Here is a 17,947-nt window from a genome sequence, read left to right on the forward strand (position 1 = left end):
TTTATGACATGCCCTAAGCAGGCTGAGGCGGCCTGATCTGCTATATATCTTAAGAAGTAACACTGGAGTCAGGACTTTAATTTTAATAGTCTGTTCCTAGCCAGCTAAGCTTTCTAAAGCTTACCCAATTAAAGAGTCATTAAAGTCAGTGACATACAAAGGATGGCTTAGCAAAACACAAACACAAAAAAGCTGTTCATTATAACAATTTAAAAGTTCTTAATGAATTAATGGCTCATACCTACTTACTCAGATTTAAAGATCCCAGCTCTAAGACAGCCTGGGGAGATAAATCCAAAGGACTCTTTTTTTTTTTTTTTTTTTTGCCAGTCTTGGGCTTAAGCTCAGGGTCTGAGCACTGTCCTTGTACTTTCTCAAGGCTAGAGCTCTACCACTTGAGCCTCAGCACCACTTCCGGCTTTTTCTAAGTATGTGGTACCGAGGAATCGAACCCAGGTCTTTGTGCATATTAGGCAAGCACTCTACCACTAGGTCAAACTCCCAGCCTCACCAAAGGACTCTTACCTCCAATTAACCAGTAAAATCCAGAACTAGAGGCTTGGCTCAAGAGGAAGAGTACTAGCTATGATTTTTTTTCTTTTTTTTTTTTTTGCCAGTCCTGGAGCTTGAACTCAGGGCCTAGGTACTGTCCTTGGACTTTTCTCGAGGCTGTTGCTCTACCACTTGAGCCAGTACCACTTTAAACTTTTTCTGTGTATGTGGCACTGAGGAATCAAACCCAGGGCTTTGTGCATGCTAGGCGAGCACTCTACCACTAGGCCACACTTCTGCCCCCCTAGCTATGATTTTTTTTTTAAATTGCCAGTCCTGGGGCATGAACTTAGGGCCTGAGCACTGTCCTTGGGCTTTCCTAAAGGCTAGTGCTCTACCACTTGAGCCACAGCACCACTTCCAGCTTTTTCTATGTATATGGTATTGAGGAATTGAACCCAGGTCTTAGTGCATGCTAGGCAAGCACTCTACCACTAGGCCAAACTCCCGGCTCGATTATTATTATTATTATTATTTTAAATAGTATTGTCGGGCTCATGACTACTTAGGAAAATGTAATCTTAGCTACTCAGGAGGCTGAGATCTGAGGATCATTGTTCGACAGCAGCCCAGGCAGAAAAGGTTGTAAGACTCTTATTTCCAATTAATCACCAAGAAGGCATAAGTGGAGTTTTGGCTCAAGTGGTAAAGTGCTAGTGTTGAAGAGGGTATAAAAGCGCAAGAACAGCCTCCAGGCCAAATTCAAACCCCAAGACCAGCACACAAAGCATAAACAGGGAGCAGTGCATGTTTGTGTGTGCCTATGTGGGCGTGCATGCGTGTGCGCATGTACACACACACACACACACCAGAATCAGATGTGGTGCAGCATGCCTTAATCTTAGCTCCTTGGGAGGTAGAAGCAGGAGGATCTTGAGGTATAGGCAAGCCTGGGCAAAGTTAGCATTGAGACCCTATTTCAAAAACAAAATATAAACAAAAGGGTGGGGGGTATAGCTTAGTGGTATAACACTTGCCTAACATGCATGAAGCCCTGGGCTCAATCCTCAGTAATATAATTAGTTACTACTATTAATGTAACTAATTAGTTTATTTATTAATTAAAATGCTTGAATGAATATTTTACCAAATAAGATATAGAATGGATGAGCATATAAACTGAGGCTTAGCACCATTAGTCATAGGAAAATGCACATTGATTTCACAATGTTAGAATGTTAGAAAGACTAATACAAAAGACAGACAAGTAAGTGTTGGTGAGGATGCAGAAAAGTAAAATGGTATGACTACTTAGGAGAATGGTCTGAGGACCACCCAGCTTGAGACCTGACCTGAAATATAACTAAAGCTAAACTAATGACTAAAAAGGGCTAGAAGTGGGGCTCAAGTGATAGAATATAAGCCTAAAAAACAAAACATCATGAGCTGATTTGTCAAAAGCAAATAAAATTAAACATAAACATAACATATGAGCCAGGTATTCTACTCCTTCTCTTTTTTTCCCCCTGCCAACACTAAGGCTTGACTGCAGGGCCTGGGCATATCCCTAGCTTTTTTGCTTAAGGCTAGTGCTCTACCACTTGGGCCACAGTTCCACTTTTTGGCTTTTTTTTGTGTGTGTGTGGGGGGGGGGGCGTTAATTAAAGATAGAATTTCACAGACTTTACTGCCCGGGCTGGCTTCAAATCTTAACTCTCAGACCTTCAAATCTCAACTCTAGACCTCAGCCTCCTGAGTAGCTAGCATGAGCCATGGGCACGAGGCTTCTAGGAATCAATCTTAAGAGAAAAACAAGGGCCGGGAGTATGGCCTAGAGGTAGAATGCTTGCCTAGCACGCATGAAGCTCTGGATTCAATGCCTTGGTACCACATACACAGAAGAATCCAGAAATGGTGCTGTAGCTCAAGTGGTAGAGTACAATCTTGAGCAAAAAGTTTCCAAGGATAGTATCTGGGGCCCTGAGTTTAAAGCCCCAGGATTGGCAAAAAAAAAGAAAGAAAGAAAGAAAGAAAGAAAGAAAAGAAAAATGAAGGTCCTTACAAAGATATGTGTACATGTTCACAGCAATATTAAACAACTCAATTGTTCGTTAACTAGTGACTGAATAAAAAAAGTAGTGTATGTAATCAGTGAAATCTTTTTTTTAGTCAACAAAAAAGTAATGAGCTATTAATACACACATCAACATGAATAATCCTTAAAAACATTATGCCAAGTGAAAGAAGCCATATAAAAGAAGCCATATATATTATAGGACAGACTCAGAAAGGGAAATCTATAGTGACAGAAGACAAATTTATAGTTGTCTGGGGCTAGGGCAGAAATGAGAATTTTCCAGAAATTACCAGGGGAGATATATTAAAAAACTGAATGACAGTAATCATATAACTATGTTAGTAAGAATAATTGGGTTGTATACTTAGAAAATGGATGGACTTTTATAGTAGACAAATTATACCTCAATACAGTTGTTTTAAAAACTAAAATGCAGCTGCAGAAGATGAGAACAGAGATGAGGGAAGTGTGGCTTCTTCTGGAGATAGTGCTGTCAGGCCAAGGATGAGTGCAAACATAGTGTAATAGATTAGGCCCTTTCCCTGGCTTTTAAATCAGTCATAGCAAATTCATCTGCCAGGAGTCAATCCAATTGCCCAAGTTTCCTCTATGGTCCATTGAAAAGATAAAATAGCTTTCTTCCTTTCCCTTATATAACAAGCCTCTCACCTATCTTATCATTTATCCTCTGTATGGAGATTCTTTATAAAACATCTTCCTATGGTAAGCCCCGACTTCTCTTCAATTGCAGCTTGGCAGCAGGGAAAATTACACCCTTTCTGCTACTTACATTTCTACAAGTAGCTCATGTTCCTAAAACATCATTTTCTTCTTATATTCATCTCTCCTGCTGATAAAATGTCAGTGATTTCTTGTTGCCTCCTGGATGAATACCCAAACCTCAGTCTAGGCCTTCTACCATCTTTCCCATAATTTGGTTCTACAGCTATTATCTCTGAGAACTGCAGGCTGGACCCTAGCAACATTGGCTTCTTGGTTTCCTAAAACCCTGGGCTTTTTCAAGTCATGAGAAATAAGGAGCAACAATCAACAGGATCATTAGTGGAAAGATTATGGACTTTAGAAGAAGATAGACCTTCCTGGCTTTGGATCCTGGTGTCACTTAGTTATTTAGCAAAGATCATACATTGTCTTACAAAGGCTTATATAAGTAAGCCTTACTCTATCTGTTAAACGGGATTCTTGTGACAACTAGGGAGAAGACAGGAAAAATGTTCAGCACATATGAAGTACTAAATAAGTGGTAGGTAGCTGTCAGAAGTAAGCCAGCAGGCTCATTGCTATCAAACTAGTGACAACGAATTCATCCTACTAAAGTCTGAAACAGGGCTGGGAGTTTGGCCTAGTGGTAGAGTGCTTGCCTAGCATGCACAAAGATGCAGGTTCGATTCCTCAGTACCATATACATAGAAAAAGCTAGAAATGGTGTTGTGGTTCAAGTGGCAGAGTGCTAGCCTTGAGGGAAAAGCCCAAGGACAGTGCTCAGGCTGTGAGTTCAAGCCCCAGGACTAGAAAAAAAAAAAAGTAAAGTCTGAAACAGATTCTCTTCTCTGGCACATGTGGAATCTTGAGGGCTAGGGAACAGGAAAGGTAAATGAAACTGGGAAGCCTTTGAGAAACATCTACCAGAATCTGGCCATGGAGCCCCTGTGATTTAACTGATTCAAAGAAGGTCCTGACAACCACATTTCTTTAAAATTCCCCTAGTAATCCTATTGAAAAACTGCTTCAGAGAAAGATGTGCTTGGAGAAGTAACATTTTGCTATGGGCATGACAGGACCTGGAACAGAAATCTGCCTTGCATTTTAGTCAAGGCTCTGGGTAAACCATTGATTTCTGTTTCACTGTCTGTATATCCTCAAAGGAACAGTGATACCTAACAAGGCTGACAGAAAAATGAGAGGGAGGGATGGAGGAGGAGAGAGAGAGAGAGAGGGGTGAGGGAGGAAGCTGTGACGCATTGCAAGGCCATTAGGTTATATGCAAATATTTATTTAATACACCACTAGGACCTTCAGTCTTTTTTTGTCTGGTTTGGTAGTGCCAAATGAAAACTTGCATATTCATGTTAACAAATCCAAAGTGGACTAAAAGAAGCAATTAGAAAGCAGATGATGAGTCCCTCTGAAAGGAAAATGGTTCTAGAGAAATGGACTGGTAACCCGAGGAGAAAGGCCCTTTATTAACTCTCATTTTAGTTAATTGCTGTGTTCACAACTATTTAATCAACAGGAAAGGACAATCAATCTTAATCTTCTAGCTAAGCATGCTAGAAATTCTGGCCAGAAGTAATTTAGCGCTGCAGACTTTCAATTTCACAGAATTTGTCCTTTCACTGCAGAGCTCTTTTGCAAGGTCTTCAGGTCCAAAATTAACTCTTGCCAAAGCTAAGACACTAAGTCTTCAAGGGAGACAACTCTAACTCAATTTATTGTTTTTAAATATAAATTCATAAGAAAATACTAATTGCCTGTCACAATAGCTAATTTAAGGTCAAATCAATGTCTTGGGCCAACCTTTAAAAATAAATCTGGTCAGGCTGGAGATACAGCTTAATGGTACAACACTTGTTTTAGCATGTGTGAGGAGAGTTCAATCCAAGCATTAAAGCAAACAATCAACATTATCCAAAAAACCCAGACAAAACCCAAGTCAATAGAAAGGAGTGTTTCCTAATGCAAGTTCTAAGTGGCTAAAAAACAAAGTGACTAAAAAAGAATCCACCTAACACTTGTAATCAATTTCCTGAAATTATGATTTCCACAAATGAAAGCTGGAGAATAGATGGTGTAGGAGTGCACTCTGAGAGAGTATTTTTTTCCCTCACTTTCCATTAATGACAAGCTTTCCCTATAGCCCAGGGAACACATGCTGCAGGAACAGGCTGGACTGAGTTGGGAGCAGCAGGCATTTTCTTTCAAGCTTAGCCTGTACTTGATTGTAGTCCACAGAGAGGAGCAGAGAGCCTTTCAGCCTTTCAACATCCAAGACAAGGAGGAAAACATGGCTGAGTAGTGCTTTCGGGCAACAATGGTGGTAAGTGTTATTTATGCAGGACTCTTTTTTTTGTCAGTTGTGGGACTCAACTCTGGGGCCTGGGTGTTGTCCCTGAGCTCTTCAGCTCAAGGTTAGCACCCTACCCCTTGAGCCACAATGCCACTTCCGGTTGGAGATAAGAGTCTTACGGGCTTTAGAGCCTGGGTTGGCTTTGAACCATGATCCTCAGCTCTCAGCCTCCTGAGTAGCTAAGATTACAAGCAAGCGCCACTGTGTGTGGCCTTATGCAGGTCTTTTTATACAAACATTAAGAAAACTAAGACAAACACTAGCTACATAGTCCTTATGACAAGCATCTAGGATAAACTCCTCAATTTTGGAGCCAATTAATTTAAAGAATCTGTCAATAATGATCACAGGAACCTACCTCAAACAAAGACTAAAACTATGTGGTGAAAAAAAGGATGGTCTCCTAATTCCTAATGTGAACACCATGCTTCTAGCAAAGGGGAAGACTCAAGACTTCCAAAATTAGCTCATGTCTACCATGTCACACTACCTTGGCAATCTCTCATAGGACATTTTTAGTGCCAGCTAATGGCCAGTTAGAAGATGAGGCTGAGAATGAGAAGATCTGAGTTGCACTTTATCCCAACACCACTCTATTGTGTGTGTGTGTGTGTGTGTGTGTGTGTGTGTGTGTGTGTGTATGCGTGCGTGCATGTTCATGTGTGTGATTTTGGAAGTCAGCCCATCTGCTGGCAAGACTTGCCAGCTACAGTGCATGTTGAAGGATGTCAGAGAGCAGTGCTGACTGGAACATCCATGAATCTATTGCCTTCAAGCTCAGTGCTGCTCTAGACTTGTCTTCATGTCGTCCTAAATTTTCTACAACAGTAACTATCAGACCTTTTGCTTCTCAAACTGTTCTCCATAAAGTATTTGGGAGGCTGTCAACTTCCCAAATACTGGGATTACAGGTGTGTATCACTATGCTACACTGGGCTATTGCTTTCAACATATACATAACTGTACCATTTCACTTCTCAGCCATTTAGTAGCTTCTTATGTCACTGTGAATGAAGTCTATACTTTTGTTTCTGTATCTATGGCATGTGTCCTGGTCTATCTCTCTGTTTGTCTGTCTGTCTCCCTATCCCCTCTCCTCCCCTGACTTCTCAGATAGTCTTCTCATTCATTGTTCAGTATGCTTAACCCACAGTAATCTCTGTTCCATTCTCACATGTGCCATGTTGGCCTTTCCAATGTGGGTTGAAAGTTTGCTGCCCCATCTCATGTCTCCATATTCATGTGTGACTGTATCTGGGGACAGAGCCTCAATGGAAATAATGAAATTAAATGTGGTCATAAGAAAGGGTCCTAATATCATAGGATTAGTTTCCTTATAAGAAAAACATCAGCGCTCTCTGTCTCCCCACGTATAAGTAAAGCCCTTGAGGAGACAGTATCCAGAACACTGAGAAAGTAAATTTCTGTTATTAAAATCACTCAGTATGTGGTGTTTTGTTATAGTGGCCAGAATAGACTAGTAAATTGTCTCAGAGATTTTTCATACAAGTGATTTCCCTCTGCCTAGACCTTTCTCTTCTTTCTTCCATCCTGTCTCTCTCTTGTTTCTTTTCTGCTTTCATTTATTATGTCTTCTAACTGGACCACTTTATTAAGTGGCCCTTCCAAAGATCACCAGTTATTACTATTTCACCAAAGTCAATAGATGTCTTCATCTCCCCCTCTCCATCCTCTGGTTGTTGGGCTTGGATTCAGGGCCTGGGTGTGGTTCCTGAGTTCTTATATTCAAGGTTAGTGCATGACCCACTTTGAGCCACTTCCAGTTTTCTGGTGGTAAAGTGGAGATGAGTCTCATGGAAACTTTTCAGCCTGGGCTGCCTTCAAACCACGATCCTCAGATCTTAGCCTCTTGAGTAGTTCAGATTACAGGCATAAACCACCTCCCCACCCCACCCCACTCCACCCTGGCTTGATGTGTTCATCTTTACCATACTGGACCTTTTGATACATGAGACATTGTAGATTCCTCAGCTCTCCAACCCTCTTCCTTGGCTTTGATTTCACTACTCTCTTTTGGCATTTCTCTAGTTCTTTCTTCTAGGTTTTTTCCAACTTGTTTAAATATTGGTGTTCTAATGGATTTTGTCATTGGTCTACAGCCTTTTTTCCCTCCTCTTCTATACAATGTCCTCCTTGGGAAATCTGTGCTCATGATGTTAACTATAACCATGTATTTGATTATTCCAAATATAGCAGACCACTGAGGTAGACTGACTAGCATCATTACTACGTGTACAGTGGACAGGTATCTTTTTTTTTTTCGGTGGTTCATGGGGCTTGAACTCTGGTCCTGGGCACTGTCCCTGAGCTCTTCAGCTCAAGGATACTGCCCTACCCCTTTAGCCACAGCCCCACTTCATGTTTTTTAGTGATTAATTGGAGATAAGAGTGCCTAGGCTGGCTTTGAACCAAGATCCTCAGATCTCAGTCTCTAGAGTAGCTAGGATTACAGGTGTGAGCCACCACACCCGGCTTGTAGACAGGTATCTTAAACTCAAGGCATTCATAACTCAGTTATTCATCTTCCTATCCAAACTAGTTTTTCGTGGTGCCGCCTTTGAAACTGGGGGGTTTTTCTGTATTTCTCTCTTCCTCCTCCACTATTGCTCAAGCTTTCTTCCCCTTTAGTCTGGAGAGATTAATTAGCTGTACCTAATGTATACAATGCATCGTTATATGAGTACCTTTGCATTAACTGGACATCTTCATGGTTTCTTTTCTTTCTCAGCAAAGCAACTTACCTTGCCATCTTTGAAGTGCTTCTTGAGCTGCTTCTGCATGGCGGTCAGCTTCTTGGACTGTACTCCACTGTAGGCCAGCAGCATGCCACCAAACTGCCTCTCAGTAATTCTTCCATCCACAGGATCATGGCGTTCAAACTGGGGGGAGTAGGAATGGTCTTGAGTCAAACAGAAAGAATTTTGACATACTATGCGGAACCCACCAGTTGTGTTAGATGGTAGAAAATAGTGGACGGATGGGGCTATATAGCAAGAACTGAAAAAGAAACTAAGGAATAGATCTAGGTTCTTATCCCAGATTTAGGTTAGTTGTACAAGTATTCTTAGTTGGGAAACTGTTGCCATGAAACACATTATTATGTAATAATATATACTACATAATAAAACAACAATATAACAATAATATAATAACGGCAATAAAAGAAGCCAGAACTACTTCTTTTTTTTTTTTGCCAATCCTGGACTTAAGCTCAGGGCCTGAGCACTGTCCTTGGACTTTCTCAAGGCTAGAGCTCTACCACTTGAGCCTCAGCACCACTTCCGGCTTTTTTCTATGTATGTGGTACCCGGGTCTTCATGCATGCTAGGCAAGCACTTTAACCACTAGGCCAAACTCCTGGCCCCAGAAGCCAGAACTTCTATAGCCTCTTATACCTCTCACAGACAAGAAGCATTCTGCTGAGGATAAACCCAGTTTAAAGCTCTTCATAACTCTGTGCCATTATTAGTAATAAACATGCTTTATGATCAACCCTGACCTTGTTTCTTAGAGAGTACTAAAACTGAATTAATTATTCCTACAAGGAACTCAATTATATATTAAGTTTTTATAGGTGTATTTTTATTTATGAATGTGATTCTGGAATTTGAACTTTTTTTTTATAAGAGTAATATATTTTCATATTTTCCTCAAAATGACAACCAAATGTTAGGAAATCAACAGAGTTCAGAAAAAAAACAAAGTATAGAATGTTTTCATTAGATGTACTAACCTCTAAGCTACTGAAAAGTCAGTAGATAAAAATGCAGGTGGAAAAGTTAAGAATACAGGGCCAGTAATTAATGTAAGTGATGCCAAACCAAGATTTTCATTTAACAGTAAGACAAGAAAGCTATTTCAGTCCTAGATATAATGCTAATTATACTTATAAACACATGAACAATACAATGGCTAAATGTGGTTCCAGTAATCAAGTACAAAGCAAAATGACTTGAAGATGAAATGGCAGTTACAGGGAAACTTTCAGGTCCCTACACAGCAGTCTAATCCTGTTTTCACAAATAGTTGTAAGATTGCCCCAAGTAAGGTAATACCCAGAATATCTTCCAGTTGCTTAGTATTTATATTTGTCATTGTGGGGCACAGAAAAATGAGAGAATTATGGTTCTGTCCTTAGGGTCTCACCTGAATTTGGTATGGGAAGAAGATTTACATGAGACATAAAATAGGAAATACACAGTCAAAAAATATTCTCTCAATTCTCATTTCCTCAGTTGGCTTAGAAAGCTGACATGCATCTTATTTCTTCACTGATGAGACTACTACAGTGAACCAGACACAAGAACCATATTGTAATACTAGCAACCATTTACTGAGCACGTACTATGATCCAGGTAAGATCTCTGCACTCTTTTATCCAATCCCTGAACCGTTCTTTGCTGCAGCATTAGCTCTACTTTGCAGATCAGAATACTGAAGCAACATGCAGCCACGACTGAGCTGGGGTTCAAACTTGGCCTTGTCTGGGTGCAATGAGTATCTCTCAATATCATATCACTTCTACTTTAAAGCAGAAATACACATGCAGCTTGCAGGATAGCACTAGGTTGTTCTGGGTAAACTAATACAGCTATAGGGCTTAGAAGTCATCTGTAAGTGAGCAGCAAAGCTATTTGTAAAGAAATCAACATCATCAATACCAAGTGAAAACCTCCTTTTCAGCTCAACGACTCAATATTTCATATCTGTCATATCATCACTTCTATAGAGCTGATTAATTTTTGAAAATACCCCAAATTTTCAGGATTCAATTTTAGTTTGATTGATGACTCAATTTGCCATCCTGAAACAAAACAGAGGACTGACAAAATTTTGCAAATGGGCACACTTTCTTCAATGTTTAAATCAGATTTCCAGTGAAGTCTGATACACAGGCAAAAATGTGGAGTTCTATAATTCCTTTATTGGCAGTAGTCTCTGTTCTGCAGGCTAGGTTTAAACATTTAAAGAGCTCATAATCTCTTATGTGGAAAGATTTCAGAGGTGAGGCTCTAGATTGGAGTATGAATTTTTTTTTTTTTTGCTAGTCCTGGGGTTTGAACTCAGGGATTGAGTACTGTCCTTGGACACTTTTTCCTCAAGGCTAGCACTCTGCCACTTGAGCCACAGTGCCACTTCTGGCTTTTTCTGTGTTTGTGGTACCAAGGAATTGAACCTAGGGCTTCATGCATGTGAGGTGAGCACTCTACCACTAGGCTAGGCTCCCTGCCGTGAATTTTTTTTTTTTTTTTGCACAGAAAATTGGCAGCCCCTGCAGTCTGCTTAAAAGTTCTGAAAGACTCTTATTCTCCTTTTTCCATAGTGGAAAGACCTTACTTGTTAACATTGCCATTTCAACGGAGACCCCCAAGTAACAATTCCAATGCTCAGATTAGTATTGATAAGGTTTTCTATTATTAATTTTTTTCTTGAGACATGGTCTTACTTTGTGCTCCAGAGTGGCCTCAAACTTGCAATCTTGCAGCTTCAGCCTCCCTAGTACTATAATACACACACATACACACACACACACACACACGCACATACACGCACAAATGCATGTACACACACAAAATTTTTTTCCAATCCTGTGGCTTGAATTCAGGACCTGGGGCACTGTTCCTAAGCTTCTTTTTGAACAAGGCTAGGGCTCTACCACTTGAGGCATTGCACCACTTCTGGTGTTTTTTGTTTATGTGATTCTAAGGAATTGAACACAAGGCTGCATGCATGCTAGGCAAGCACTCTACCATGAAGACACATTTCCAGCTCCTAATACTATGATTTTTAAGTAACTAGAACAAAAAGACTTAGTGATAACATTTACCTATCCTATGTAGTATGGCCCACTTCAAAACTTACCACAGCTCTGTAAGTGCATTTGGGCCGACATATTTCTGTTTAGGTTTATAGCATCTTCTGAAGCAAGGTGGCCTAATTTCTGAGGTCCTTGTTTGCAGGACCTGGATGGAACCCAGGGCCTTTGGCCTACTAATCAAGTGCTCTATCATTGAGTTACGGCCCCAGCCAGTTTCTAAACATGGCTGAAGTAGGCTGTGGAGAATTGTTTCACACATCAAACTGCCAAAGGGAACAGACATGAACAAATACTCTATTGATTCAATATTTTTTAGTTGAGACCTGTTACACTAAACTGAGGGAATTTTGCAGGTAGTATCTCAAGGACCTTTATTATGATTACAATGTAAAGGCAACAGCTAGTCATGACATGGTTGGAAGGATCAAGGGTGTACCTTAGCCTTGACAATCTTGTGGATGCACTCCCAGGGATATATACATGCAATCAACCCCTGAGTCCAGGGAAGGGCCTTTGAGGAAAGACACAGGTCATTATCAATTTATCATAATGTAGAAAACTTCCAATAGTGCATCTGAAAGCAATTTGAATCTTTGGATTGCATTTAACTTAGCCAAATATATGTTCTATATCTGTAGGTACTTTTTATTCTCTCAGTGACAATGAAAAGAAATCCCATTTTATTTGGTCCCATGGCAAAGAACATGTGCATTTTCAGCACTGCTACCCTGGCCCCTACCATCTGTATCACTTCTCTGTGTTAAAATGAAAGATGAAATAGTGCTAGGCTTAGTACTTACCTTTTGCAGCCACTACCACTTTCTCAAATGCACACAAGCTGTTGTCTTTCTGCTGATCTCGGGGGTGGGGGTGGGGGAGGAACTGCATGGAAGGCAAACAGAAGCCAAAAAACTGTCTTTTAAGATTTTTCTTGGCTATCTCTTCACACTGTACCTCCAATTCTCACCCTTGCCCCTTGTCGAGAGAAGGTATAGCTTTTTGGAAAGACAGATGGTCTGCATCTATCTATGTGGTATCACCATAAGGACATGGGAAGCCAGGAAAAAAAGAAAATTTTGTATTATGGATAAATGCCAGAAATGAAGTAAAAAAACAGTAAAAAGAAATCACTCTTTGCAAGTGGGTCATCACTGAGTTTTTAATTAAAAAAATTTAAAATGAAACTAGGATTTGAACTAAAGGCCTAGGCACTTGCTAGGCAGGCACCTTACCACTTGAGCCATACCTCTAGTCCAAGGGTCATCATTTATTAAAGACCTTTGGAGTTAATGTAGTCCCACAAATAAATGTAAACATCAATTTTGTTCTCTTTCATGAGACTCTGTCTTCTAGAGGAAATCCTTCCCTTATACAAATATTTCAGAATAATAAATTTCTTTGTATGGACTCTGTCTTCTAGAGGAAATCCTTTCCTTATACAAATATTTCAGAATACTAAATTTCTTTGTATTTTTTCTCCCAGTCCTGGGGCTTGAACTCAGGGCCTAGGCATTGTTCCTGAGCTTCTTTTGCTCAAGGTTAGCACTCTACCACATTGAGTCACAGAGCCACGTCTGGCTTTTTCTGTTTATATGGTACTGAGGAATGGAACACAGGGTTTCATGCATGCATTTACAAAGGCAAGCACTCTACCACATTCCCAGCCCATCAGAATGATACACATCTTGATAGGCTTTTTCTAGTTTCTGCACCACACGATTAAAGATAGCATGGTAATCTCAGGCCACTGAGCTATACATATCTGTCTTTCAACCTGGCAGTAAAGGCCTTTGAGATTTTACCAATGCCACATTTGCTACTGTCAGGCATCTCACTGTTAGGATAATCTAAAGGAAAAACAACCATAGGCAGCATTGGTTACTATAAATCTATCTAGTGAGCCTGACATAGGTATTCTGAACTGAAATTTGTGTTTCTGCAATTTGGAGGGATACCAGAAAGCCCACATTGCCAGAAGCTTTAATTTTCCATATCTCTAAATATAAGAGGAACTTTCACTGTCAGCACTAATATGGTTCTTTTGGCAAGTTGAGGAAGAAAGCCTATAAGTCGGAATGGAAACAACACAGTTCAGTGACCTCAGCAAGAGCCAAAATAATCAATTAGAGGCTTGGACCAGACTATCAGATAAAGAACTAAGCTTTTCTAGTTTTTTTTTTTTCTTCTAGACTACGCTAGATTTTTCTCTCTGTGGTGCAGGGGATGGAATTCAGGTCATTGTGTATGCTAGATAAGTGTTCTGCCCCTAAGTTATACCCCTAATACAAACTGCTAGACTTTCCTAAAGATTTCTTCCATATAAAAATTGTTCTAGTTGGATATGGTGGTAAATGCCTGAAGTTGTAGTTACTTAGGAGCCTGGAGTGGGTAGAGCACTTAAGCCCAGAAGTTTGAGACTAATTTGGACAATATAGTGAAACTGAGTATTTAATTTAATTTTTATTTTTTTGGCCAGTCCTGGGGCTTGAACTCAGGGCCTGGGCACTGTCCTTGGACACTTGTTGCTCAAGCCCAGTGCTCTGCCACTTGAGCCACCGCGCCCCGTCTGGCTTTTTCTGTGTACATGTACCGAGGAATCAAATCCAGGACTTTGTGCATGCTAGGCGAGAGTATTCTACCATTAAGGCTACGTGTCCGGCCCTATTTTTTTTTTTTAATTCAGACTACTGGTCAAACCAATTGACTATATGATGAGTCCCAATCATATAGTTAGACTAGAAAAGGTTATTTTTTCTTCGATAAACAGAAAAATAATAACTTGAACATGAACTTACTATAGGATAAGCAAAAACGACATCTCCCCATTTGTAAGGAAATAGAAAGACTTAGAAAAAATCATATTAAGTGAAGTAAGCCAGACTCAAAGGAATATAGGCTCAATGGTTTCCCTCATTTACCATAATCAGTAGAAACCTTGGACTCTTCTAGCAGAGATTTGCAATACAGCAAAACCTAAACACATAAGGCCATATAGTATGATGCTAAATGAAAGGACCTCTATGCTATAGAAACAAAAGCCATATAATGAGTGATTGTTGTCCTTAATGTACTATGTTATCTCTCATCTCTTTTGCTGTCCCTTGGTTATCTCATATTGTTACAGTATTTCACTTTGTTATCTGATATATTGGATATATGAGTATTTGGTTGTTTGAAATTGGATAGAAAAGGGGGGAAAACAAGATGAGGGTGGGGGTGGAGAGAGGGAAATGGGGACCAAGACATGAGAAAGGGTATCAATGTATGTGAAGTAATGCACTTTCCATCTGGCGAATGTAAAGTAACCCTTCTATTAATTACAATTAAAATATATGGAAAAAAAAGAAATTAAAATTTCATGGGGACTTTTCTGCCCAGGTTGGTTTCCAAGCAATCCTCAGATCTCAGGCTCCTGAGTATTTAGTATTACAGGTGAGAGCCCACTGGTACCTGCTTACATTATGTACTTTTTGAAGAAGAGTCTATTCCTTGTGTTGTTTGTCCAGAGAGCTGGGCTATATAACATCTGCTCAATAATTTAAGTTAACTAAGTCAATGCCTCATTATAAAATTCACTGACTCTTTCTGGATGTGACATCTAATAGGCATGCAGGATACATTCTCCAGGCTAAAGTTTTGAATACCTAAGAGGAAATGGTGCCACTTCTTTCCCAGGGGGAAAATTCCTTAAGTTGCTCCTAAAGTTTTAAGTTTCAAGAACATAATTAGTTGTGGGTTCTGCTTGTCATGGAGAAACACTTGCTTTTGCTGAGTCCAGTTGTATGTAAAATTCCTCAGCAATATTCAACTCACATCTAACAAGATGAAAAGAAATGATGAAAACAGCTACGTAAATCAACAAGCATATAGGAGGTTGGTTGTAGGCAGGATAGGCAATGTCAGCTTTTGCAGGCCTAAACAATTTGTACTCAGTCTGAAACAATGCTGGAATGATAAATGAGGTGAGTGGCAGGTACATTTATTCATTAAAGTGAACCCCCCAAATCCATCAGTAAAGTTCTCCTTTTCCTGTCAGTTGCTATTAGAAAACTCTACCATGCTATCAATTTTTATAAGATTCAAGACAAGATGGATGTCTGAAAATTATCACAGTCATACAGTAGCCCATTAGGAAAATGAGAATATTTTGGTCAAAACACAGAGGAGCCCACTCATCTAAATTAGAACTACAAATCAGATGATCTAGACTTCGCTGAAGGTATTTGTAGGAGTCCTCTTAAACGTAAGTCTTCAGTCAGGTTACCAAGCTGATAACCTCTGGGAAATACTTTTTGTAGTACAAATACCCTTCTGGCTCTCTGAAAAGACTGGAATGCTTTTCCTGCATCCATAATCCACATCAAAGGTGTTGACTAGTGGTGGTGATGCTAATATATCACAATGTAAGAATAATCAGACTTGAGTTTCATTGTTTCCTTGGCCATATATCAATGCTTCCCTGCAATCTATTTAAAATTCCCAAGTCTTGTTCACCTCATCTATAAAATGGGTACGACAATAGTAGTAATAGTAGTAGTAGTAGTGGGCTTAGTGTAAAGTTTATTAGATAATGCACGTGAAATAATTCCAAGTAAGATGTATTTACATATATTTTCCTCACATTTTTTTACTATCTCTAAAGTTAATAGGCTTCTTAAAATTACTATTCACAATAGCCAGGCGATAGAAACAATCCAGATGCCCTACTGCAGATGAATGGATACAGAAAATGTGGTATATATACACAATGGAATTCTACATAGCCAACAGACAAGATAAAATAATGGCATTCACAGGGAAGTGGATGAATCTAGAGCAAATCATGTTGAGTGAGACAAGTCAAGACCTAAGGATCAAAAGGCGCATGGTATCCTTAATATGTGGCTATAAAATCCAAAGAGTACAAGAGCGAGGACTCAGTAACTGCATACCCAAAGCTATGGACATGGTAATGGAAATACAAACATAACTATGCAGACATAAAAACCTATGACTCTATAGACATAATGCTTTATTTCATAAATTAATGTTTCTATGACATACAAACCCATAGCCTAATTTTGATTAAGTTCTAAATACTAAGTCCCAGTGATTGTAAATAGAGATTCCCTCCTTGAACACTTGTTTGTTAAATTTGTCATCTAAAATATGATGTAAAAATCAACGTTAAATAAATTCTTTAATAAAAAAAAAGAAATACAGGCCAAGAGTTTGGCCTCGTGGTTAAAGTGCTTGCCTAGCATGCATGAAGACCCGGGTTCGAATCCTCAGTACTACATATAGAAAAAAGCTGGAAGTGGTGCTGAGGCTCAAGTGGTAGAGCTCTAGCCTTGAGAAAGCCCAAGGACAGTGCTCAGGCCCTGAGCTCAAGCCCAGGACTGGCAAAAAAAAAAAAAGAAATACAAAAAAAATTACTATTCATCAGCTGGATGCTGTTGGCTCACTCCTGTAATCCTAGTTACTCAGAAGGCAGAGATCTGAGGACAGTGATTAGAAGACAGCCTGGGCATAAAAGTCCCCAGAGATGCTTATCTCCAAAAAAACACTCAAAAACCAGAAGAGGCACTGTGGCTCAAGTGGTAGAACACTAGCCTTGAGCACAAAGAGGGTCAGGGACAGTGCCCAGGCCCTGAGTTCAAGCATATATATATATATATATATATATATATATATATATTATTTTTTTTTATTAGATAGCAGTTGTGACATTGTTGTCAGTGCCTATAGAAGTCTGTCAAAGCTTATAGCATGGATGTCACTGGTTTGGAAGGATATTCCAGACAACATGGGACTTGAACTCTGGGCCTATCCCTGAGTTCTTTAGATCAAGGCTAGTGCTCTATCACTCTGAACCACAGTGCCACTTCTGGTTACTGGTGGTTAATTGAAGATAAGGGTCTCACAGACTTTCCTGCCAAGGCTGGCTTTGAATCAAGATCCTCAGATCTCAGCCTCTTGAGTAGCTAGGATTACAGGTGTGAGCCATGGACACCTGGTTATGGGTGGGGTATTCTTTCTCACATGCTATATTACCAATGTCCTCATGGCTTAAGAACAATATAAGGTTGGAAAACAGATATTCTTGACTCAGAGTAAAAAAAAAGTCAGAGTTGGTTCAAAAAGAATTGTACTCATTACTTGACTCATGTAAGTGTATCATCTCTGCAGTAACAATAAAATATATAAAAAATAAAAGTGTAGGACCTCTGTGCAAAGAAGTTTTAGAATAATTTATTTTATGTCTATTTTTCTTTTAAGTACTTGCAAGAAAGATATATAATAAAAATCTAAGCCTAAGAAACAGTTTTGATATTTATTCCTGGGGAAAAATATTTTTAAGTGGCTTTTTTAAAAAAAAAATTATTTTTTGGCCTAGTGGTACAGTGTTTACCTGGCATGTACAAAGACCGGGTTTGATTCCTTAGAAAAAAGCTGGAAGTGCTGTTGTAGC

The 17,947-nt window shown here is 39.5% G+C and overlaps 1 protein-coding gene across 2 annotated transcripts in view; it reads right to left on the reverse strand.

Moving 5' to 3' along the window:
* Micu1 (mitochondrial calcium uptake 1) overlaps positions 1-17,947 on the reverse strand; it is a 125,904-nt gene that overhangs the window by 20,437 nt on the left and 87,520 nt on the right. For both annotated transcript variants that reach the window (XM_090346514.1, XM_090346513.1), the window contains one exon: positions 8,420-8,557. In XM_090346514.1, coding sequence (XP_090202640.1) covers positions 8,420-8,557 — 138 coding nt within the window. The remainder of the gene's footprint in view (positions 1-8,419; positions 8,558-17,947) is intronic.

Source organism: Megascapheus bottae, chromosome 15 (assembly GCF_031878675.1).
Source record: "Megascapheus bottae isolate mThoBot1 chromosome 15, mThoBot2.hap1, whole genome shotgun sequence".
NCBI lineage: Eukaryota > Metazoa > Chordata > Mammalia > Rodentia > Geomyidae > Megascapheus > Megascapheus bottae.